The 16,201-nt window shown below is 40.4% G+C and overlaps 2 protein-coding genes across 2 annotated transcripts in view; one reads left to right on the top strand and one right to left on the bottom strand.

Annotated features, from left to right (window-relative positions):
* The window catches only part of ZNF292 (zinc finger protein 292), a 23,997-nt gene extending 15,347 nt beyond the window's left edge, over positions 1-8,650 (top strand). Inside the window, exon 7 of the mRNA XM_009574584.1 lies at positions 1,043-8,650. Within this exon, the coding sequence (XP_009572879.1) occupies positions 1,043-8,230 (7,188 nt within the window). The 3' untranslated portion in view covers positions 8,231-8,650. The remainder of the gene's footprint in view (positions 1-1,042) is intronic.
* Positions 8,651-9,338: 688 nt separating this feature from the next.
* Positions 9,339-15,677, bottom strand: GJB7 (gap junction protein, beta 7, 25kDa). Its single transcript, XM_009574572.1, has 2 exons — positions 14,984-15,677; positions 9,339-9,475 (listed from the first exon to the last, which is right to left on the bottom strand). The coding sequence occupies exons 1-2, from the start codon at positions 15,675-15,677 to the stop codon at positions 9,339-9,341; spliced, it is 831 nt and encodes a 276-aa protein (XP_009572867.1).
* Positions 15,678-16,201: the final 524 nt, after the last annotated feature.

The following is a 16,201-nucleotide window of genomic DNA, read 5'->3' as shown; positions in this document are numbered from 1 at the left end:
TCCGAAAGCTTTTAGTTGGGAGATTTCTGTAGTTCAGTATATTAATTCTAAGAATAAAAATTCCTTTTTTCCTTTAGCAGTGTTCTGGTATGGCTAATCATGGGCTTCTAATCTTAAAGATTACTTTTTCCACAGATCTGAACTAAATTGGAGTTGGTGGGGGGAGGGGGGGAAATAACTTTCACAGGGGCTTGTGATACTAAGAGCTCTGTCTGTTCCATGCCAAGCTAATTTTTCTCCAGTGAGCTGTGGATCATTTCATTGACGGCAGCAATTGGAGACCATGTGGGTAGTAGACTTGTGCATTCATAAATTCACTGGACTTTATTCTCATGTATACCACAGCCTCTCTGTGCATCCTTGGAAGCATAAAGGGACTGTAAAGTGGACATAAATGTAACTTACGTTGCCTGAGGGTATAAATGAGGAAAGACCACATGATCTTTGGAACACTTAAATGGTGGAACATTTAACTGTACTTATTACTTTCAGTTAGAATGAAGCCATGTGTTCAGCTGAGGTCGGTTGACTTTGTAGTGGCATAATCTTTAAAAATAAAAATAAACCTTTATACTTTAAGTGATTTCCAATTATAGGTCTTTTTGAAGATCGCGTGCTTCTCTTACTGTAACAGTTTTTACAATTTGAATTCTACCCAGTGTTAACTTAATGCTCCATAGAAGCTCATCTCAACTGTGATGCAACTGGCAGGCTTTATTTTATGGAAAAGGCTCAATATTGCTCTAATATAAACTGAACACCTCTAACATATAGTCCTGAAGTCCTCAAACTAGACAGAACATACAATTAATTTGTATTTTAGTTGTATGTAAACATTTTTTTTAGTAGCGTGAAGGCAAATCATGCAACTTAAGGAATAGCATCTAAAGACAAACCACTATGTTTCTTTAAGTAAAAAGTATTATTACAAACTCCAGGTGCATTTTTTCTGACACTTAGGGTTGAATAATAATATCTTTTATTTACAAATACAGAAAGTGTTGTGATAAACTGACTTACTAAAATTGTTCTTGCTTTACAGATCGATGGTGCTGGACTTGCAACCTGCATTGAACTGTGTGTGAAAGCGTTGCGCTTGGAATCCAGTGAAAATACAGACGTCAAGATATCTATTTGCAAGACTATCTCCTGCTTGCTTCCAGATGATTTGGAGGTTAAACGTGCTTGTCAGCTGAGTGAATTTCTTCTTGAACCTACTGTGGATGCATATTATGCTGTTGAAATGCTATACAATCAGCCTGACCAGAAGTATGATGAAGAGAATCTTCCAATACCAAATTCTTTGCGCTGTGAGCTCTTACTTGTACTGAAAACTCAGTGGCCTTTTGATCCAGAATTCTGGGACTGGAAAACTCTCAAGCGTCAGTGTCTGGCACTGATGGGAGAGGAGGCATCCATTGTGTCATCAATAGACGAACTAAACGATAGTGAAGTTTATGAGAAGGTTGAGGATTGCCAAGAAGAGACTAAAGAAACTTCTGTGAATGGGCTTGCTGGCACATTTGATGAAGCTACAAGCCTTCTTAAGGGTATCAGAGATGAAAAGCAGAAAAAGAGAGAAATTAAAAAACTCAGAGAGAGGGGGTTCATATCAGCTAGATTTAGGAACTGGCAAGCTTATATGCAGTATTGTGTTTTATGCGACAAAGAATTCCTAGGTCATAGAATAGTTAGGCATGCACAAAAACATTATAAAGATGGAATTTACAGTTGCCCTATTTGTGCCCAAAATTTTAATTCTAAAGAAAACTTTGTTCCCCATGTAACTTTGCATGTTAAAAAATCCAGCAAAGAGAGATTGGCTGCTATGAAACCACTGAGAAGACTGGGAAGACCTCCTAAAATAGCAACTGCCAACGAGAATCAGAAAGCTGATTCTGTATCCAAACAGGAGCAGCGACCCATTAAGAAGAACAGTCTCTATTCAACAGACTTCATTGTGTTTAATGATAACGATGGCTCAGATGATGAAAACGATGACAAAGATAAACCTTACATACCAGAGATAGTGCCAGTTCAAAAGCCACTACCTGTTAATGAATTCACCTGCCCTGTAACATTTTGTAAAAAAGGCTTTAAATATTTTAAAAATCTAATAGCACATGCAAAGGGGCATAAAGATAATGAAGAAGCTAAACGTTTTCTTGAAATGCAAAGCAAAAAAGTGATTTGCCAGTACTGTAGGCGACATTTCGTAAGTGTCACTCACCTGAATGATCACTTACAAATGCACTGTGGCAGCAAGCCTTATATCTGCATACAGATGAAATGTAAGGCTGGTTTTAACAGTTATGCTGAGCTGCTGACGCATAGGAAAGAGCATCAAGTCTTCAGAGCAAAGTGTATGTTTCCTAAATGTGGCAGAGTGTTTTCCGAAGCCTATTTACTCTATGATCACGAAGCACAACACTATAATACCTATACCTGCAAAGTCACAGGCTGCGGAAAGGTGTACCGTTCTCAGAACGAACTGGAAAAGCACGTTGAGGATCACAACAAGCAGCCTGAAAAAGTGCAACAGCCTGAAAGCCAGACTAATCAGCCTGATCTTAGTCAACCTTCTAAAGCTAATGAAAATACCGATGGAGTTGCTGTGAAAGAGGAATTGACATCTCCTCCGGCTGACAACCGAAATAGTTTTACTGAAGGAGAAAACGTCGCCTGGAATCAAATCAAAGCAGAACCAGTAGGGAATGAAAGTGTAAACGCATCAGCGAGTATACTGCGGCAAAGTGATTCCTTGCCTAATGCTGGTTCGGAGCAGTGTCCTACGGGTTCAGTGAAGACAGAAGTGGCAATTCCAGCAAGCAGTGTTAAGGTCCCTGCTATTAACCAGAAGATCCGAGATAACTTTGTAAAAAGAGGTAAATTGGCTGCTACTGCCAGTAAAGTAGATACCACTAAACCTGGAGCCCAGCAGTTGTGCTCATCAGTTGACTCTTGTCTTCCAGTTTTCCAAGAGAGAAAGGAAGAAGACTGTCTCAGTCAGTCTCAGAATATTCAAAATATTTCTGTGACCTCAGACACACTAAAACCAGAAGCCCTTGAATCAAAAAGCCTAGAAAGACAAGTGAGCATTGTAAATCCATTCAGTGTGCAGAATCAGGCAGGATATCGAAACAGTGTGCCCATTTCCAAACTTGAAATTGAAGACAGTATTAAGGCTGCAGCTAATCTATATAACCTGCCTTTAAAAACTTTAGAAAGTATTACGTTTATTCCTTCGCAGCCTAATATAAATAGCTCTTTAGTTCCAGCTGTGTCACCAGCAGCCCCAATTCAGAAATTTAATTGTCAGGTTGAGGGGTGTACTCGAACGTACAACTCATCACAGAGCATTGGCAAACATATGAAGGCAGCACACCCTGACCAATATGCTGCTTTTAAAATGCAGCGTAAAAATAAGAAACCACGAAGATCCAGCAATCTGCAAAATGTGCCGAACGATGGGAAGATTGTGTATCTTATGCCATCACAAGTGGGCAATCCCAGTGGTGCTGCTTTTACTGCACAGAACAAACCTAATTTGAATCCCACCTGTTCCAGTCAAGTGCAACATGTCTCAAGTACACTTTTCCCAACCCACCTAGAAAATTTGGTCAATCCTATGTTGCCTATAGTGGAAAGTGTCATAAATCCAAGTTTGTCTACTCGTATTAAAAGTGAGCCTGAGAGTGTTCTATGTTCACATATGGAAAATCTATCTGGTGCCACCTTACCTTCCCAGTTGGACGATCTGGCAAAAACAGTTATGCCTCTGAATATTGACGGCGGTTCAGATCCTTTTCTTCCTTTGCCTGCAGAAAACGGTCCAATGTCTCTCTTTCCTTCCTCAGCAGAGAATCCCCCAAATTCAGTCTTTTCACAACTGGAAAATAACACGAATAACTTTTCATCGCAACTAGAAGGAAACACTAGTTCTGCTTTCCCAAAAGAGGAAACTGTTGATCAAATATTTGCCTCACGATTGAGTAACGAAAATAACTTCAATGAAACTAGTTCTCAACATCCAGCTTCAGAAAAGGTGAAAAAAGATCGTGGCCGGGGCCCAAATGGGAAAGAAAGGAAGCCAAAACATAACAAGCGGGCAAAGTGGCCAGCAATAATTAGGGATGGCAAATTTATCTGTAGCAGGTGTTTCAGAGTTTTCACTAATCCTAGATCACTTGGTGGTCACTTATCTAAGAGGTCTTACTGTAAGCCTCTTGAAGGATCAGAAATTTCTCCAGAAGCTTTGCAGGCTAATGGACAGTCTTTGCTTGCCAGTATGATTCTTTCCTCAAATTCATTAAACTTGCAGCAACCCCAGGAGTCTGCCTTCAATCCAGAGACGTGTTTTAAAGATCCATCATTCCTCCAGTTACTTGCAGCTGAAAATCGTTCCACGGCCTTACTGCAGACTATGTTTCCACGGGCCAATGTGACTAACTTTAATAGCGGTGGGAATGAGGAAGGAAATCAAATTATAAAACAAGCCTTGGAAACTGCAGGCATCCCGAGTACCTTTGATAACACAGAAGTGCTTCCACACGTAGTTACAACAAGTTGCGTCACTGGTACAACTCAGATAAATGCATCTGTTCTCCCCAACTCAACCGCATCCCCTTTGCTGCAGACAGTCTGTAACCCCAGTACCCTGCTAACAGACCAAAACAGGACCCTCAATGCCAAAATTCCTCCAATAAATGAATGCAAGAGTTTGCCTGTTTTTGCAACAGAGGACTTAATGCTAAAGACTATTGAAAATGGCTTATGTCCTAGCTCATTTTCTAATACTGTTGCAGCAGCGCAAAACTTTGCAGGGAACAGTTCCCGAGTTTCAGTTATAAGTAGTCCCAAGAATTCAGGATCAAGCAACTTGAATAAGAAGGGAACCAGTGCTTCAAAGAGGAAGAGAAAAGCAGCTACGCCCTTGCTTACGCCCCATACATCACAGAAAGTAGCAGTAAATAATACAACAACGATGGGACTTCTAACCAAAAGCACTGAAGGAAACGTGCAAACACAGGGAGAAAGTTTTCAGTCCAACTTGCTGGCACATCGTGGCTCTCAAGCGGCGGTGGAAAATCTCACGCAGAAACTCAATAATGTTGACAATCAGTTATTCATGGCCACTATCAAAGAGAACTTCAAAACAAATCTCGAGGCTCATACAACGTTACCCCCTTTAACAGTAAAAACTGAAAATGGGGATTCCCAAATGATGGCTGTAAATTCTTGTGTGCAAGAAAATTCGGAGGAACAGACTTCAGAAGACAATGTTATGCAGAACTTTGAAAAAACCCTGGAAATAATTAAAACTGCTATGAATTCGCAGATACTTGAGGTGAAAACTGAAATTCAGGATACCGTTACTGGTTCAGGACAGAACTCGCAAGTAAATAATGCACAGGCTTCTTCGGGAAATTCTGCACATAGTGTAAAACTACCCACTCCCGCAGAGTTTGCCGTGCACACAGGGAATGTCACTGCTGCAAAGAGTAGTTCTGCTCAATCTGAGACATCTCAAAAGGATGATACTCAAATATTGGAAATTTTGGAGGGCTTGCAAAAACTGAAACTAGAAAATGATTCACCCATTCAGGTCTCTGAGGCTGTTTCCCAGTGTCCTCCAGCAGATACGCTAGCACCAGCAGTTCCTGTTGTGTCAACTGAAAGTAAACCCCTCGTCCAGATATCTTCAGAGGCAAGTAACATTCAGTTCAGTGATAAAGTTAATAAGCCTTTTGTATGTCAGGATCCAGGCTGCAATTACAGCGCTATGACAAAAGATGCATTATTTAAACACTATGGCAAGGTTCATCAGTACACTGCAGAAATGATACTAGAAATTAAGAAACATCAACTGAAGTATGCCCCATTCAAATGCGTTGTAGCTACCTGTCCAAAAACATTCACAAGAAACTCTAATCTCCGAGCACACTGTCAGCTTGTACATCATTTTACAACAGAGGAAATGGTAAAATTAAAAATTAAAAGGCCTTATGGCAGAAGATCTCAAAATGAAACTGCAAACACAACCCCGCGACCTGTTGAAGTAAAAACTTTGCAGACACTAATAATAGAAAACAAAACTGCAGCTCCATTGGTCAAAGAAGCTCAGATAAAGGAAGTTGTAGAGCCTGTAAAAGTCTTGGAAAAACTTCTACCAGAAAATAATATTCCTGAAAGGCTAGAAAAACCTCCCCAAGTGGTTTCTGTTCCACCGGAGCAGCATAATGCAGCCTCTTTTGGTGATACACAGGCACAACCCAAAGTACGCAAGGTTAGAAGGTACAGGAAGGAAAAAGAAGAGAGAAAACGTAGGAAGCCCGTAACAAAATCTCTGGAGTTTCCCACTAGATACAGCCCTTATAGACCATACCGATGCGTCCATCAGGGCTGCTTCGCGGCTTTTACGATACAACAAAACCTAATCCTTCATTATCAAGCTGTGCACAAATCTGACCTCCCTGCCTTCTCTGCCGAAGTGGAGGAGGAGAATGAGCCAGGCAAAGAGGAACGTGATGAGGTGGAAACCAAACCCGCTGTCAGGGAGTTCAGGTGTGAGGTGAGTGACTGCTCTCGCATCTTCCAGGAAGTTACCAGCTTGATACAACATTATATGAAGCTTCATGACATGACCCCAGAGCAAATTGGAAGCATGAAATCGGCTCCAGAGGTGGGAAGGTTTTCTTGTGATCAGTCTCAATGTAAGTCTTCGTTTACAGCATATCTTAACTACATTGTACATCTTGAGGCAGATCACGGTATTAAGATAAGGCCAAACAAAGTAGAAGATGACGGCGTATTCAAGTGTGACTGTGAAGGCTGTGACCGTATTTATGCTACTAGGTCTAACCTCTTGAGGCATATTTTTAACAAACATAATGACAAGCATAAAGATCATCTAATAAGACCCAGGAGACTGACACCAGGTCAGGAAAACATTTCAAGCAAAGCAAATCAGGAGAAACCATTGAAGTCCAAACAGAGAGGACTAAAAAACAGATCAGGAAAAGAAGGTAACAGGCTGCCAGTGAAAACAAAACGGAAGAAAACTGTGAACTTGGAAAACAAAAACTCAAAAGGAATGCAAGTTCAAGAAAATAAGGCTTATTCACTGAAACGCGGCAAGCACGTGTATTCAATAAAGGCTAGAAATGATGCCTTATCGGAATGTACGAGCAGGTTCATAACTCAGTATCCATGTATGATAAAGGGATGTTCGTCTGTAGTTACAAGCGAAAGTAACATAATAAGGCATTATAAATGTCACAAGCTGTCCAAAGCATTTACTTCCCAACACCGGAATCTTCTTATTGTATCTAAAAAGCACTCTGTCTCAGAAGTAAAGGAAGCCTCTTGTGAGCAAGAGGAGACTGATAAAAAAAGTGATGTGAAAGAGCCTGAACCGAGTTTGATAGCGAGCAATAATGATTCAAGCACATCTACGTTACCGCAAAAGGAAACTGAAAAAGGTGAGAAGGATGAAGTGGACGAATTGACAGAACTATTCATTACTAAACTGATTAACGAGGATTGTTCAAGTGCTGAAAATCAAGCAAAAATCTCTTCTAGTGTAAATAGCGACTTGCAGGAGACCAGCTCCTGCCCCTCAGAAAAGCAAAAATCAAACAACTTAAAAAGAGCAAGCAAAGAAAAAAATGTAACTCAGAATAAGAGGAAGAGAGCCGAAAAAACCGAGGAAGTACTGCCCGTAGAAGTGAGTAGCATGCAGAGGGAGGAAGAGACTGCTGTCGCCATTCAAACGGCCGAAGAGCAACCTGCAGCTTTCGACTGGAGCTCATTTAAGCCGATGGGTTTTGAAGTGTCATTCCTCAAGTTCCTTGAAGAGTCTGCTGTGAAGCAAAAGAAAAACACAGAAAGAGACTACCATAGCAGCGGAACCAAAAAGGGATCCCACTCGAACTCGCGAAAATCCAACGAGAAGACCTCCGTAGCAAGTAATAATGTCACTTGGTCATGTTCTGAAACTGAAACCCTTGTACCGTTTGCCAACCCATCACTGCTTCCGTGTGGTGATAATGTAAAGATAGTTTTAGACAAGACTCTTAAAGACTGCACTGAGCGTGTGTTGAAGCAACTTCAGGAAATGAAACCTATCGTCAGTTTGAGAAAGCTTGAAGGACGTTGGGAGGATAATCCAGAGGTTACAGCTGCAAAAGTAATTGTTATGGGTACCGAGGAAGGGGAGTCAAAATACTGAAAACCTAATGTGTTTAACCATGACCTGTAATAAAATGTATTTTGAATAGGAAGCCATCAAGCATGCTAGTAACTGTGGAGCTCTTTTATTTTGAAGTGGTTTAATCTAGCAAAAAACATGACATGAGTCATGTAAATTTCTTATTTGTTTTTATCCCTATGGGACTTGAAGAACAGAGTAATTGCTTCAGTTTTGTAAATACTTGATCAAAACCTCAACTTTCTATCAGATTGTCCTTTCCATGAACTAAATCTTTGTGAGTTGTCTGTGATTGGTATCTTTCACCAGGTCACTGCTCATGTATAACAGTACTCTTTATTTGTAGATACATTTTTTTTTTGTATATATTTATTATTGTAAATCATTTGCTGCCACCAGCAGTCTGTAAGTCTAAACTATTAAATGACACATTTATATTCGGAATTTTAATTTGTAACTAAGTGAGCAAGTTTTTAAAACTGTCCTTTAATCATTTTAAATTAAGAACTTTTGAACTAAAACTAGCTAAGTCTGCCATATCCAGTTTATTTTGCATAAAGCATTTATTTACAGGAGAGGAGCTGGATAAGATCACATTTCATAGGTTAAGCGTACTGACACACTCTCATTTTTGTAAATTTTAACATCCAGTATCTATGGATGATATTCATATGTAGTTAACTCATAAATATAATAGTTTTCTTATAGCTACATTTTTCATTGCTTTTAATTGGATACAAAGCATTTATGATTCCATAATAAAAATGGAAATGTGAATAAAAATAGTTTGCTACGTTGGAGATTTAAAACAATATTTGGTATTAAAGAATCCGTTGTGAATGTGATAGAAAATTAGTAGTGTGGAGCAGTGTATATATTTGAGGTGGTGATTTGTGAAGTAGCCCAGTATTGCCTTAAATAAAATCACATTTCATTTCTTGTTTTATACATGTGATCTTATAAAGGTTATTTTTGTTTCTGTAACTTAGATTGGTGTATAGTTTAATTTTTGTTAAAAAAACAAAACAAAAAAACTTCAGAAACCGTTTTTGTAAATAGTGGGTTTATAAAACAGATGGTTTATTTTGATAATACCAGTTTGGTATCTATCTATAAAATACGTGAGTCCTTATGCCATACCGTTAAAAACTGAATAAACAAGGCACTTTCTGAAAGGGAAGTGAGATTGTGATCTTACAGAAAAACTCGGTGGTTGTGCTCTATTGATGGCATAGGCTCCCTCCGCGCTCTTCTGCCTCTTGCTGACTGTACCTGGCAGCGCTCTCGCCACTCTCTCTTTTCCACACTGGAACGAGCCTCAGAAGCGGTGCCGCTGGTAGTGCCCGGGGTTGGAGCGATTTCTCTGTATGCTGCTAACCGAAACGACAGGTATCCAGGTTGTTGAGTAACCAAAAGCGTGAATGCGTTGGTGGAAGCTGTCAGTACCCAGGAATCTACGGTGTTGGTTTTCATGCGTGATTATGCTTAAGTCGGATGGGACAAGCCAGCTGGATTGTGTGGTACCAAAAATTTTTCTTGGATTATTCTCGTTACTGGATGTGACCTACCTTCAGTAATATAAAATAGTCTTTATCTTGGGAGAGATTGGCTTGATTTTTTTTTTTCTATAAACTTGTCTTGCCATGTAAAGCTTTGCATTAAATGCTACACTTGATTGCTCTTGAGCTATTCACCTGGAATCTTTGACAGTTTACTTGGATATCAATGCAGAGGGCACATTCCTACAACCAAATGAAGTGACTTGTGAGAGTGAGGATTATGTATGAAAAAGTGGAAAGGCAACTGCATTTCAGCATGGGCATAGCCCTTGGTTTGCTCTCTGGTGCTAAATTGCATACCTTCTCAGAAAGCCCGTGCTTCCATTTGAACAGAGCCCATTTGCTCCTCTCGCTTTTGATCCTTTCTGAGTGACTAGACTGATAATTCTGCCAAGTTAGTAAACCAAAGGTGCGGTCTGAGAGTGATAAAACCAAAACAAATCCTTGCGTTTTAACTCTGGGAGAGATCTTTATAATCGTTACAAGCACATGATGCCACGTTCTACCTACCAGAGGCCACGCGGTCTCCCTGGATGGAGTAGCTGTTGGATGCGAGCCATGGTGATTGCAGAGGGGATCTTCTGCAGGGGAGAAGAGGGCAGAGAACCTCCTCTGGAGAGAATCCAAAGCTCGTCTGAAATATCTTGTTTTCAGATTGCACCTAGCCACTGCAGTCGCTGTCAACAGACCTCACAACTGTTAATTTTTAGAAGATACCTTTTTGTGTTGTGTAAGTTAGTTTCAGCATTGACATTCCTAATGATAGATGCTGTATCATTGCGGTTTTTAGACTGAGAATAGCATACAACTATTCAGCTACACAGTAATAATATCCAGGAAATAATTTCTGGTTTGGATCTGAATGTAGGGTCTGAATTTCTGAGAATGAAATTTTTAATATTGTCTCATTCTTATCCCAATTAATCCAATTAAAGTGGGTGCTGTACCAATATAGTCAGTGCCCTCCATAGCACACTCCCTTTTAGGTGGGTACTGACAACCTGTCCAACAGGTAAGGTAGTATGTTTTTTTTTTTTCCTTTTTAAAAAAAAGAAGTATTTTAAAGTGGGGGACCGAAGGCAGGGTCTGATTTAAGATGTCATGGACTGCAGAGGCCACTGTGGTTTGATAATGCCACCTCCAAAAGTTCCTGAGGAAATAAATTAGGTATTTGCATTTAGATATTTTACCTCGAGTGATGTATAATACCTCCTGCTATCGCTGTGGCAGCATGCCCGAACCGACAGCTTCTCCGGAGCCTGGAGCCGTACCCCTGCCCTTGAGGCTGCCAGGCGGGATGGGGCTCCAGCACCACCTCAGCCTGCGGGGTGCCCCGACACCCGTGGGTGCTGCCGGCCCCTGCCCTGCTGCCCGGTCCTTCTCAGTCTTCTCCCCTCTCTCCTTCCTCCTCTGTGTCTCTCTTCCAGACACGTCACCCATGAACTGCGGTGCATTTGAGCAAAGACGCTTTATTTTAAACCCCTTCTCACCATCAGGAATGTGCTGACTAAAGCAGCAGTAGTTGCTGATAGGGAAGCAATCAAATTGAGGAGCCTGGGGTGCAGAGTACAGACTGTTTGGCGACTGAAAGATATCTTTAAACAAGCAGTCCGCCTCTCTTGTGGTTAGCTATGTTTATAAAGAAACCTTATATTGTCTGAGCCCTAATTCAGTGTAAATAAGAGCAGTGGGTTTGTCCTCACGTGTTTTGGGGTGGTTGTTCTCAGCAGGATGGAGGGACTGTTGGTCCTAGAGCGTTCTGCTGGGGTGTTCTGTCTACAGCTATTGAATAGGGAGGGAGCGATGCTTGTAGAAGTAACACTGAATACAGTCATTGGCTCAGGTGAGGAAAAGCAGTTGGCTATATTCTTGCAGTTAGTTTCTGTGCCAAAGAATTAGTATGGTTGGTGCTCCCACCCACGCGGGCATGCTGCCCTGAGGTTTAGGCCCCCAGGGCTAGAGGAGCTCACTGAAGCAGGAGTTGGGGCAGCAGCTCCTGCTCGTGCCCTGCTTTTTTCTGTGACTTTTTTTTCAAACCTCATCTGTCACAAGGCAAGGAGATTACTTGGGTTTTAAAGAAAACAAGGATCTGTGTAAAACTTGGATCTTTTAATGTTTGCAGAGATGTTTTGAAATATGAATGAGGTAAATATTTTTGTATGAATGTGCATGGAGTGATCATGTTATTTCTCCATTCCAGTATGGGCTCAGATCAGCTTCCTACCAGTTGCCATGTGCTTGAGGAGACTGTAGTTCTACACTTTAAAAAGAAAAAAAAAAAGCACTTGAATTTTTAATTTTGTCTGTTTGAGTGACTTGGAAGTTGAATACACAAAAAAGCCCTTAAACCTTTAGTTTAGGGACTGAGTCTACAAACTCATTTGAACCAAAAATGTAAGAGCAAACAACTTCAGGGATGGATGGATGAGTGAAACTTAAACCGGAGCACAACAGAGTATAAAGGTGGGGAAAGGGCTGTGGAAAGAAAAGAGCCAGTAAAAGACCAAATGCTGGCCAAGAGCAGGGGTTCAGAAAATGGATGAGTTTGTTCCTGTTGTCTCAGTTAAGTAAAATCTGACAGAGCTGCCTTGTGTGATGCTCGTTTCCTTTTCATTAGTGGCTCTGTCACACACTCCTCTAATTTTGCAGCACATGGTGTAAAAAGCCACTTGGCTCTTTGCTACGAGTGAGTCAGGGGTTACACAGAGTTGGTCCATAATAATTTTTCAGAATATTTCTCATGTAAGGTACTGGCTTAGTCAAAACTGAAGTATCCTCCGAGACTTGAAACCTGTTGCTTTTGGAATTTATTTATCATTTCATGACTGTTGAAGGTAGGAATTAGAAATAAAACCTTGAATATACATTCCAAAGAATTAAAGTTCTTGTTTCAAAGGAAAATTTTTGGTCTAAGCAGGAAGCTGTGACCAGCCGCAGAGCTTTAGGGGATGCTCTAAAACCCTTCAAGCTCTGACTTAATATATTTTTTTATTAGAAAGCAGCTAATGCACAAATTTAATCAGAAACCTGTGTTGGCTAAACTGTGTCTGCTTTTCGTTTTCTCTCAAATAAACCTTGCTTTAAAAAAAAAGAATACTTTTTCATTAATGTGCTGTCTTAAAATAATTAAAGAACAGTCATTTTGGAAGCATTTTTTATTTTGATAGTGTTGCCATTGTCTGAAAAAAATGATGCGTTAGGGTACAAAAGGGCCAAGACAATTTTGGGTTTTGTTCTCAGTTACTCAAACTGTGGCAGTCACAGTTACACAGAGCTGATGGGCGACGGTTTTTCTTCATGCGCTGCTCGGTGGGTTTTGTCCAGTAGCTGCAAGAGTTTCTAACTGCATTTCTGCCATGAGCCGCATTCTGTGTATGCAGAGATCTTACAGAAAATGTTCTGAATTGTGTAAAGTGCATTGTCCTGATATACACACTGATTCAGCGTCACTCGAGATGTAAAACTTTAACTGGCCACAAGCTGGCAAGCTAGGATCTGAGAGACTGCTGTCACTGTTAAGTTCAACAGCAGCAAATGTTATTTTCACCTTTTATGAAAGACGGTTCATTTTAGCAAAAAAGATTGAAAATCACAGTCAAAAGCACGTAGTTTATTCATTAGTTCTTAAAGTTAATTCTGTAACTGCCACCCCAGTACTCATAGAAGTAATATTTGGTAACCAAAGCTGGGGTTTTTCGAGTGAAATGTAGTTAACGTGCCTTTGCTACTGTTTCCTCCTCTTTATCCTGGCATGAACAATAAAATCAGTTCAACATTTGGGCAGCTCCGCTTATTGCAGGCAGCATTTTTCTCTAAAGGGTGTTTTGATTAGGCTCAGTACTGATGTATGTCCAAAGGTCTTTCATCCTAGCGATGGAAAGAGAACACTACCCTGAAACAAGTCTTTTTAGGTACTTAATTTCTATTGTCTCAGAAGTCTCTGTCCAACAGAAGACACATCTTGGGTAATTTCTATCCCTTTCCTGTTAGCCCAAATGACGCATATAACAAAGAGCAGAGATGCGTGGTGTTTGAGAGAGACTCTGAAATTTGTGGGGAGGGAATAGCTGATTCTTATTTACTTTGTTTCTACTGGAGGCTTTTTGTATTTTTAGATTTCACATGTTCTTCTGTGGCAGGGAAATCTACTGAAGGAGTAGCAGTATTTTCAGCCTTACTAAAGGGATCAGATTCCAGGCTACTGAATACTAGGACCGCTGGCTACTGTTTTGCCGTATTGTGCGGTCTATGTTTCTCTACTCAGACCCTAGGGAACTGGGAATGATCTTTCCCCTTAAATGCCACAGCCACAGAGCAGAAAAAAAGTCTAATGACTCGGGAGCTGCTCAGTGCAGGTGACCAGGAGTTAACTCTGTACTCTGCTATACGTTGCCTGCGCAAGTTAGAGTAAGTACCTTTTCTTACAGGATGTGTTCTGATGATAAAAACCCTAAAAACTGTAAAAGGCTCAAATACCTCCAGAAGGAGGTGCTCCACAAATAGCTAAATAACTAGCTCTGTCTTTATTACTGTGGGCTAAACTAGGTGTGTCTGCCTCTTACTAATTTTTCTTTTTTTGAGATGTTTTACAGTAGCCCAGTGGAATAGGCTTGTGACCATCCAGCTCACTTCCAGACGCCAGCAGCCGCTGTATGCCAGCGCTTTCCGATCGCTGTTTCAACAGCTATCGGATCCACCCACTTGATAAATGCTGTACATCCCCTTCCTGTTCAGCATCTTAATCCCAGGCTTTCCCAACTCCGCATATAAAAAGCCTCTTTTTGCTGGTACCAAAGCAATTCTGTGTAATATTCAAAACACAACTGTTTGAGCAAGTGTTTCAGCATGATTTATCATAAGGATCTGTGTTTATATTAAAACTTCATGGGATTTTCAGACTTTTACACCTCTTGTTTCAACATGAATAGATCTAGATGATTCTATGTATAACTTACATAATGCGATTGAATTTATCCACTCAAGTAAGGGGGAGCGAATAGAGAAAAAATATTTCCTACATAACTATTCTTTCAGTTCTGTAAAGCACTGGTTGGAAAAGCAATTCGTCAAATACAACTTGTCTAACAGGAAGGTGGTCTCTGACCTTCTTCTTCCAAGTCAACGGGGAGCTTTTTTCCACATTTGTCTTGTATATTCAGAGGCAAGGACGGGGAGCTGTTGTGCAACCATCCTGCAGCTGCTGGTCTGTTGCGACTGATGATTTCTGCTTTGTGGCAATCACTTTTTGAGCCTTGACGTTTCTTGATGTACCTCTTCAGATAACATTTTATGGAGTATTTGAAAATGAGGTAACTCAATTCACTTAGATTTAATACAATGCACAGGCATGAAGTTGCCACCAGAAAATAGAGGAAAATCATCTTCTCTGTGGGTTTGGAAATATAGCAGTCTACGGTATTGGGACATGGTCTTATGTCACATTTCACAAGACGTGGTACTTTGAATCCATTGTACAATTTATAGAAGAGAACAAGAAAAACTATTTCAAATCCTGTTTTTAAAATAAGGCTGATAAGGTAAGTGCACAGCAATCCACCATCTAGCTGTCCTGGTCTTTTATAAAGTTTCTGGTTGTGGTGTTTCTCTCTGTTCTCTCGGTAAGCAACATGAAAAACAACCAAGAGTGAAGGAGTGGAGACCATGATTAATTGCAAAGTCCAGAGTCTGATGTGGGAGACAGGGAAAAAATGGTCAAAGCAGACATTTTCACAACCAGGCTGTTTGATATTGCATTCAAATTCATCGTGTTCATACTTCCAGATGTTTTCTGCGGCCGCAATATAAACCAGTAAGCGGAATATGAACACAACTGCTACCCAAATTCTTCCAATTCCTGTTGAATATTTATTCACTCCACTCAGCAGGTCACGCAGGAATCCCCAGCTCATTTTTCTCCTCAAGGAAAGAAGGAAATGCTGTATCAAAGAAACACAAGATCAGAGAGATGCTTCCTCTTGGATGAAGAAAAACGAGACATTAATTCAAGGTGAAATATAACCAGTAGCTGAAGCAATTTAAAATTATTAAGCATTTAAAAAAGAAAACAACAACAAACTGCTCTTAGTTCTGACAATTTGTACCTTCTGAGGCTATTACAGAAAATCTATTTGCTGTTAAAATAGATTTTGTCAATTAGGCTGAAGCCTAATTGTTCTGTTAAACTGTCCTCTGTGCCTGTTCTTCCTGAGGGTCTCCTGAGCCTCAGGCAGAGCTTTCTCTGGCAAGTTCAGGCTAGCACTCTACCACTGATGTACACTCAACTTACACCTGTCAGTTACGCAAATACTAAGCACAGTCAAATCAGATTTCATTTTCAATTTTATGTATAGGAGCCATGTGTCCCATAATAAGTTGACTACCAAAATGCAAATTGTTTTCTTTTTGTCTGTGTTCTAACTTTTCAGTAAACTTG

This window comes from Fulmarus glacialis, unplaced genomic scaffold, assembly GCF_000690835.1.
Source record: "Fulmarus glacialis isolate BGI_N327 unplaced genomic scaffold, ASM69083v1 scaffold16570, whole genome shotgun sequence".
NCBI classification, from domain to species: Eukaryota; Metazoa; Chordata; class Aves; order Procellariiformes; family Procellariidae; genus Fulmarus; species Fulmarus glacialis.
This window is presented reverse-complemented; position numbering and strand designations above follow the sequence as displayed.

What these genes read in the sequence shown, in the direction of transcription:
- GJB7 (XM_009574572.1), bottom strand. Translation starts at nt 15,677, where the DNA reads ATGAGCTGGGGATTCCTGCGTGACCTGCTGAGTGGAGTGAATAAATAT. An exon ending in CCACAAAGCAGAAATCATCA is followed by an intron (nt 9,476 to 14,983) that starts GTCGCAACAGAC and finishes TGCCAGGTACAG; the next exon opens with TCAGCAAGAGGCAGAAGAGC.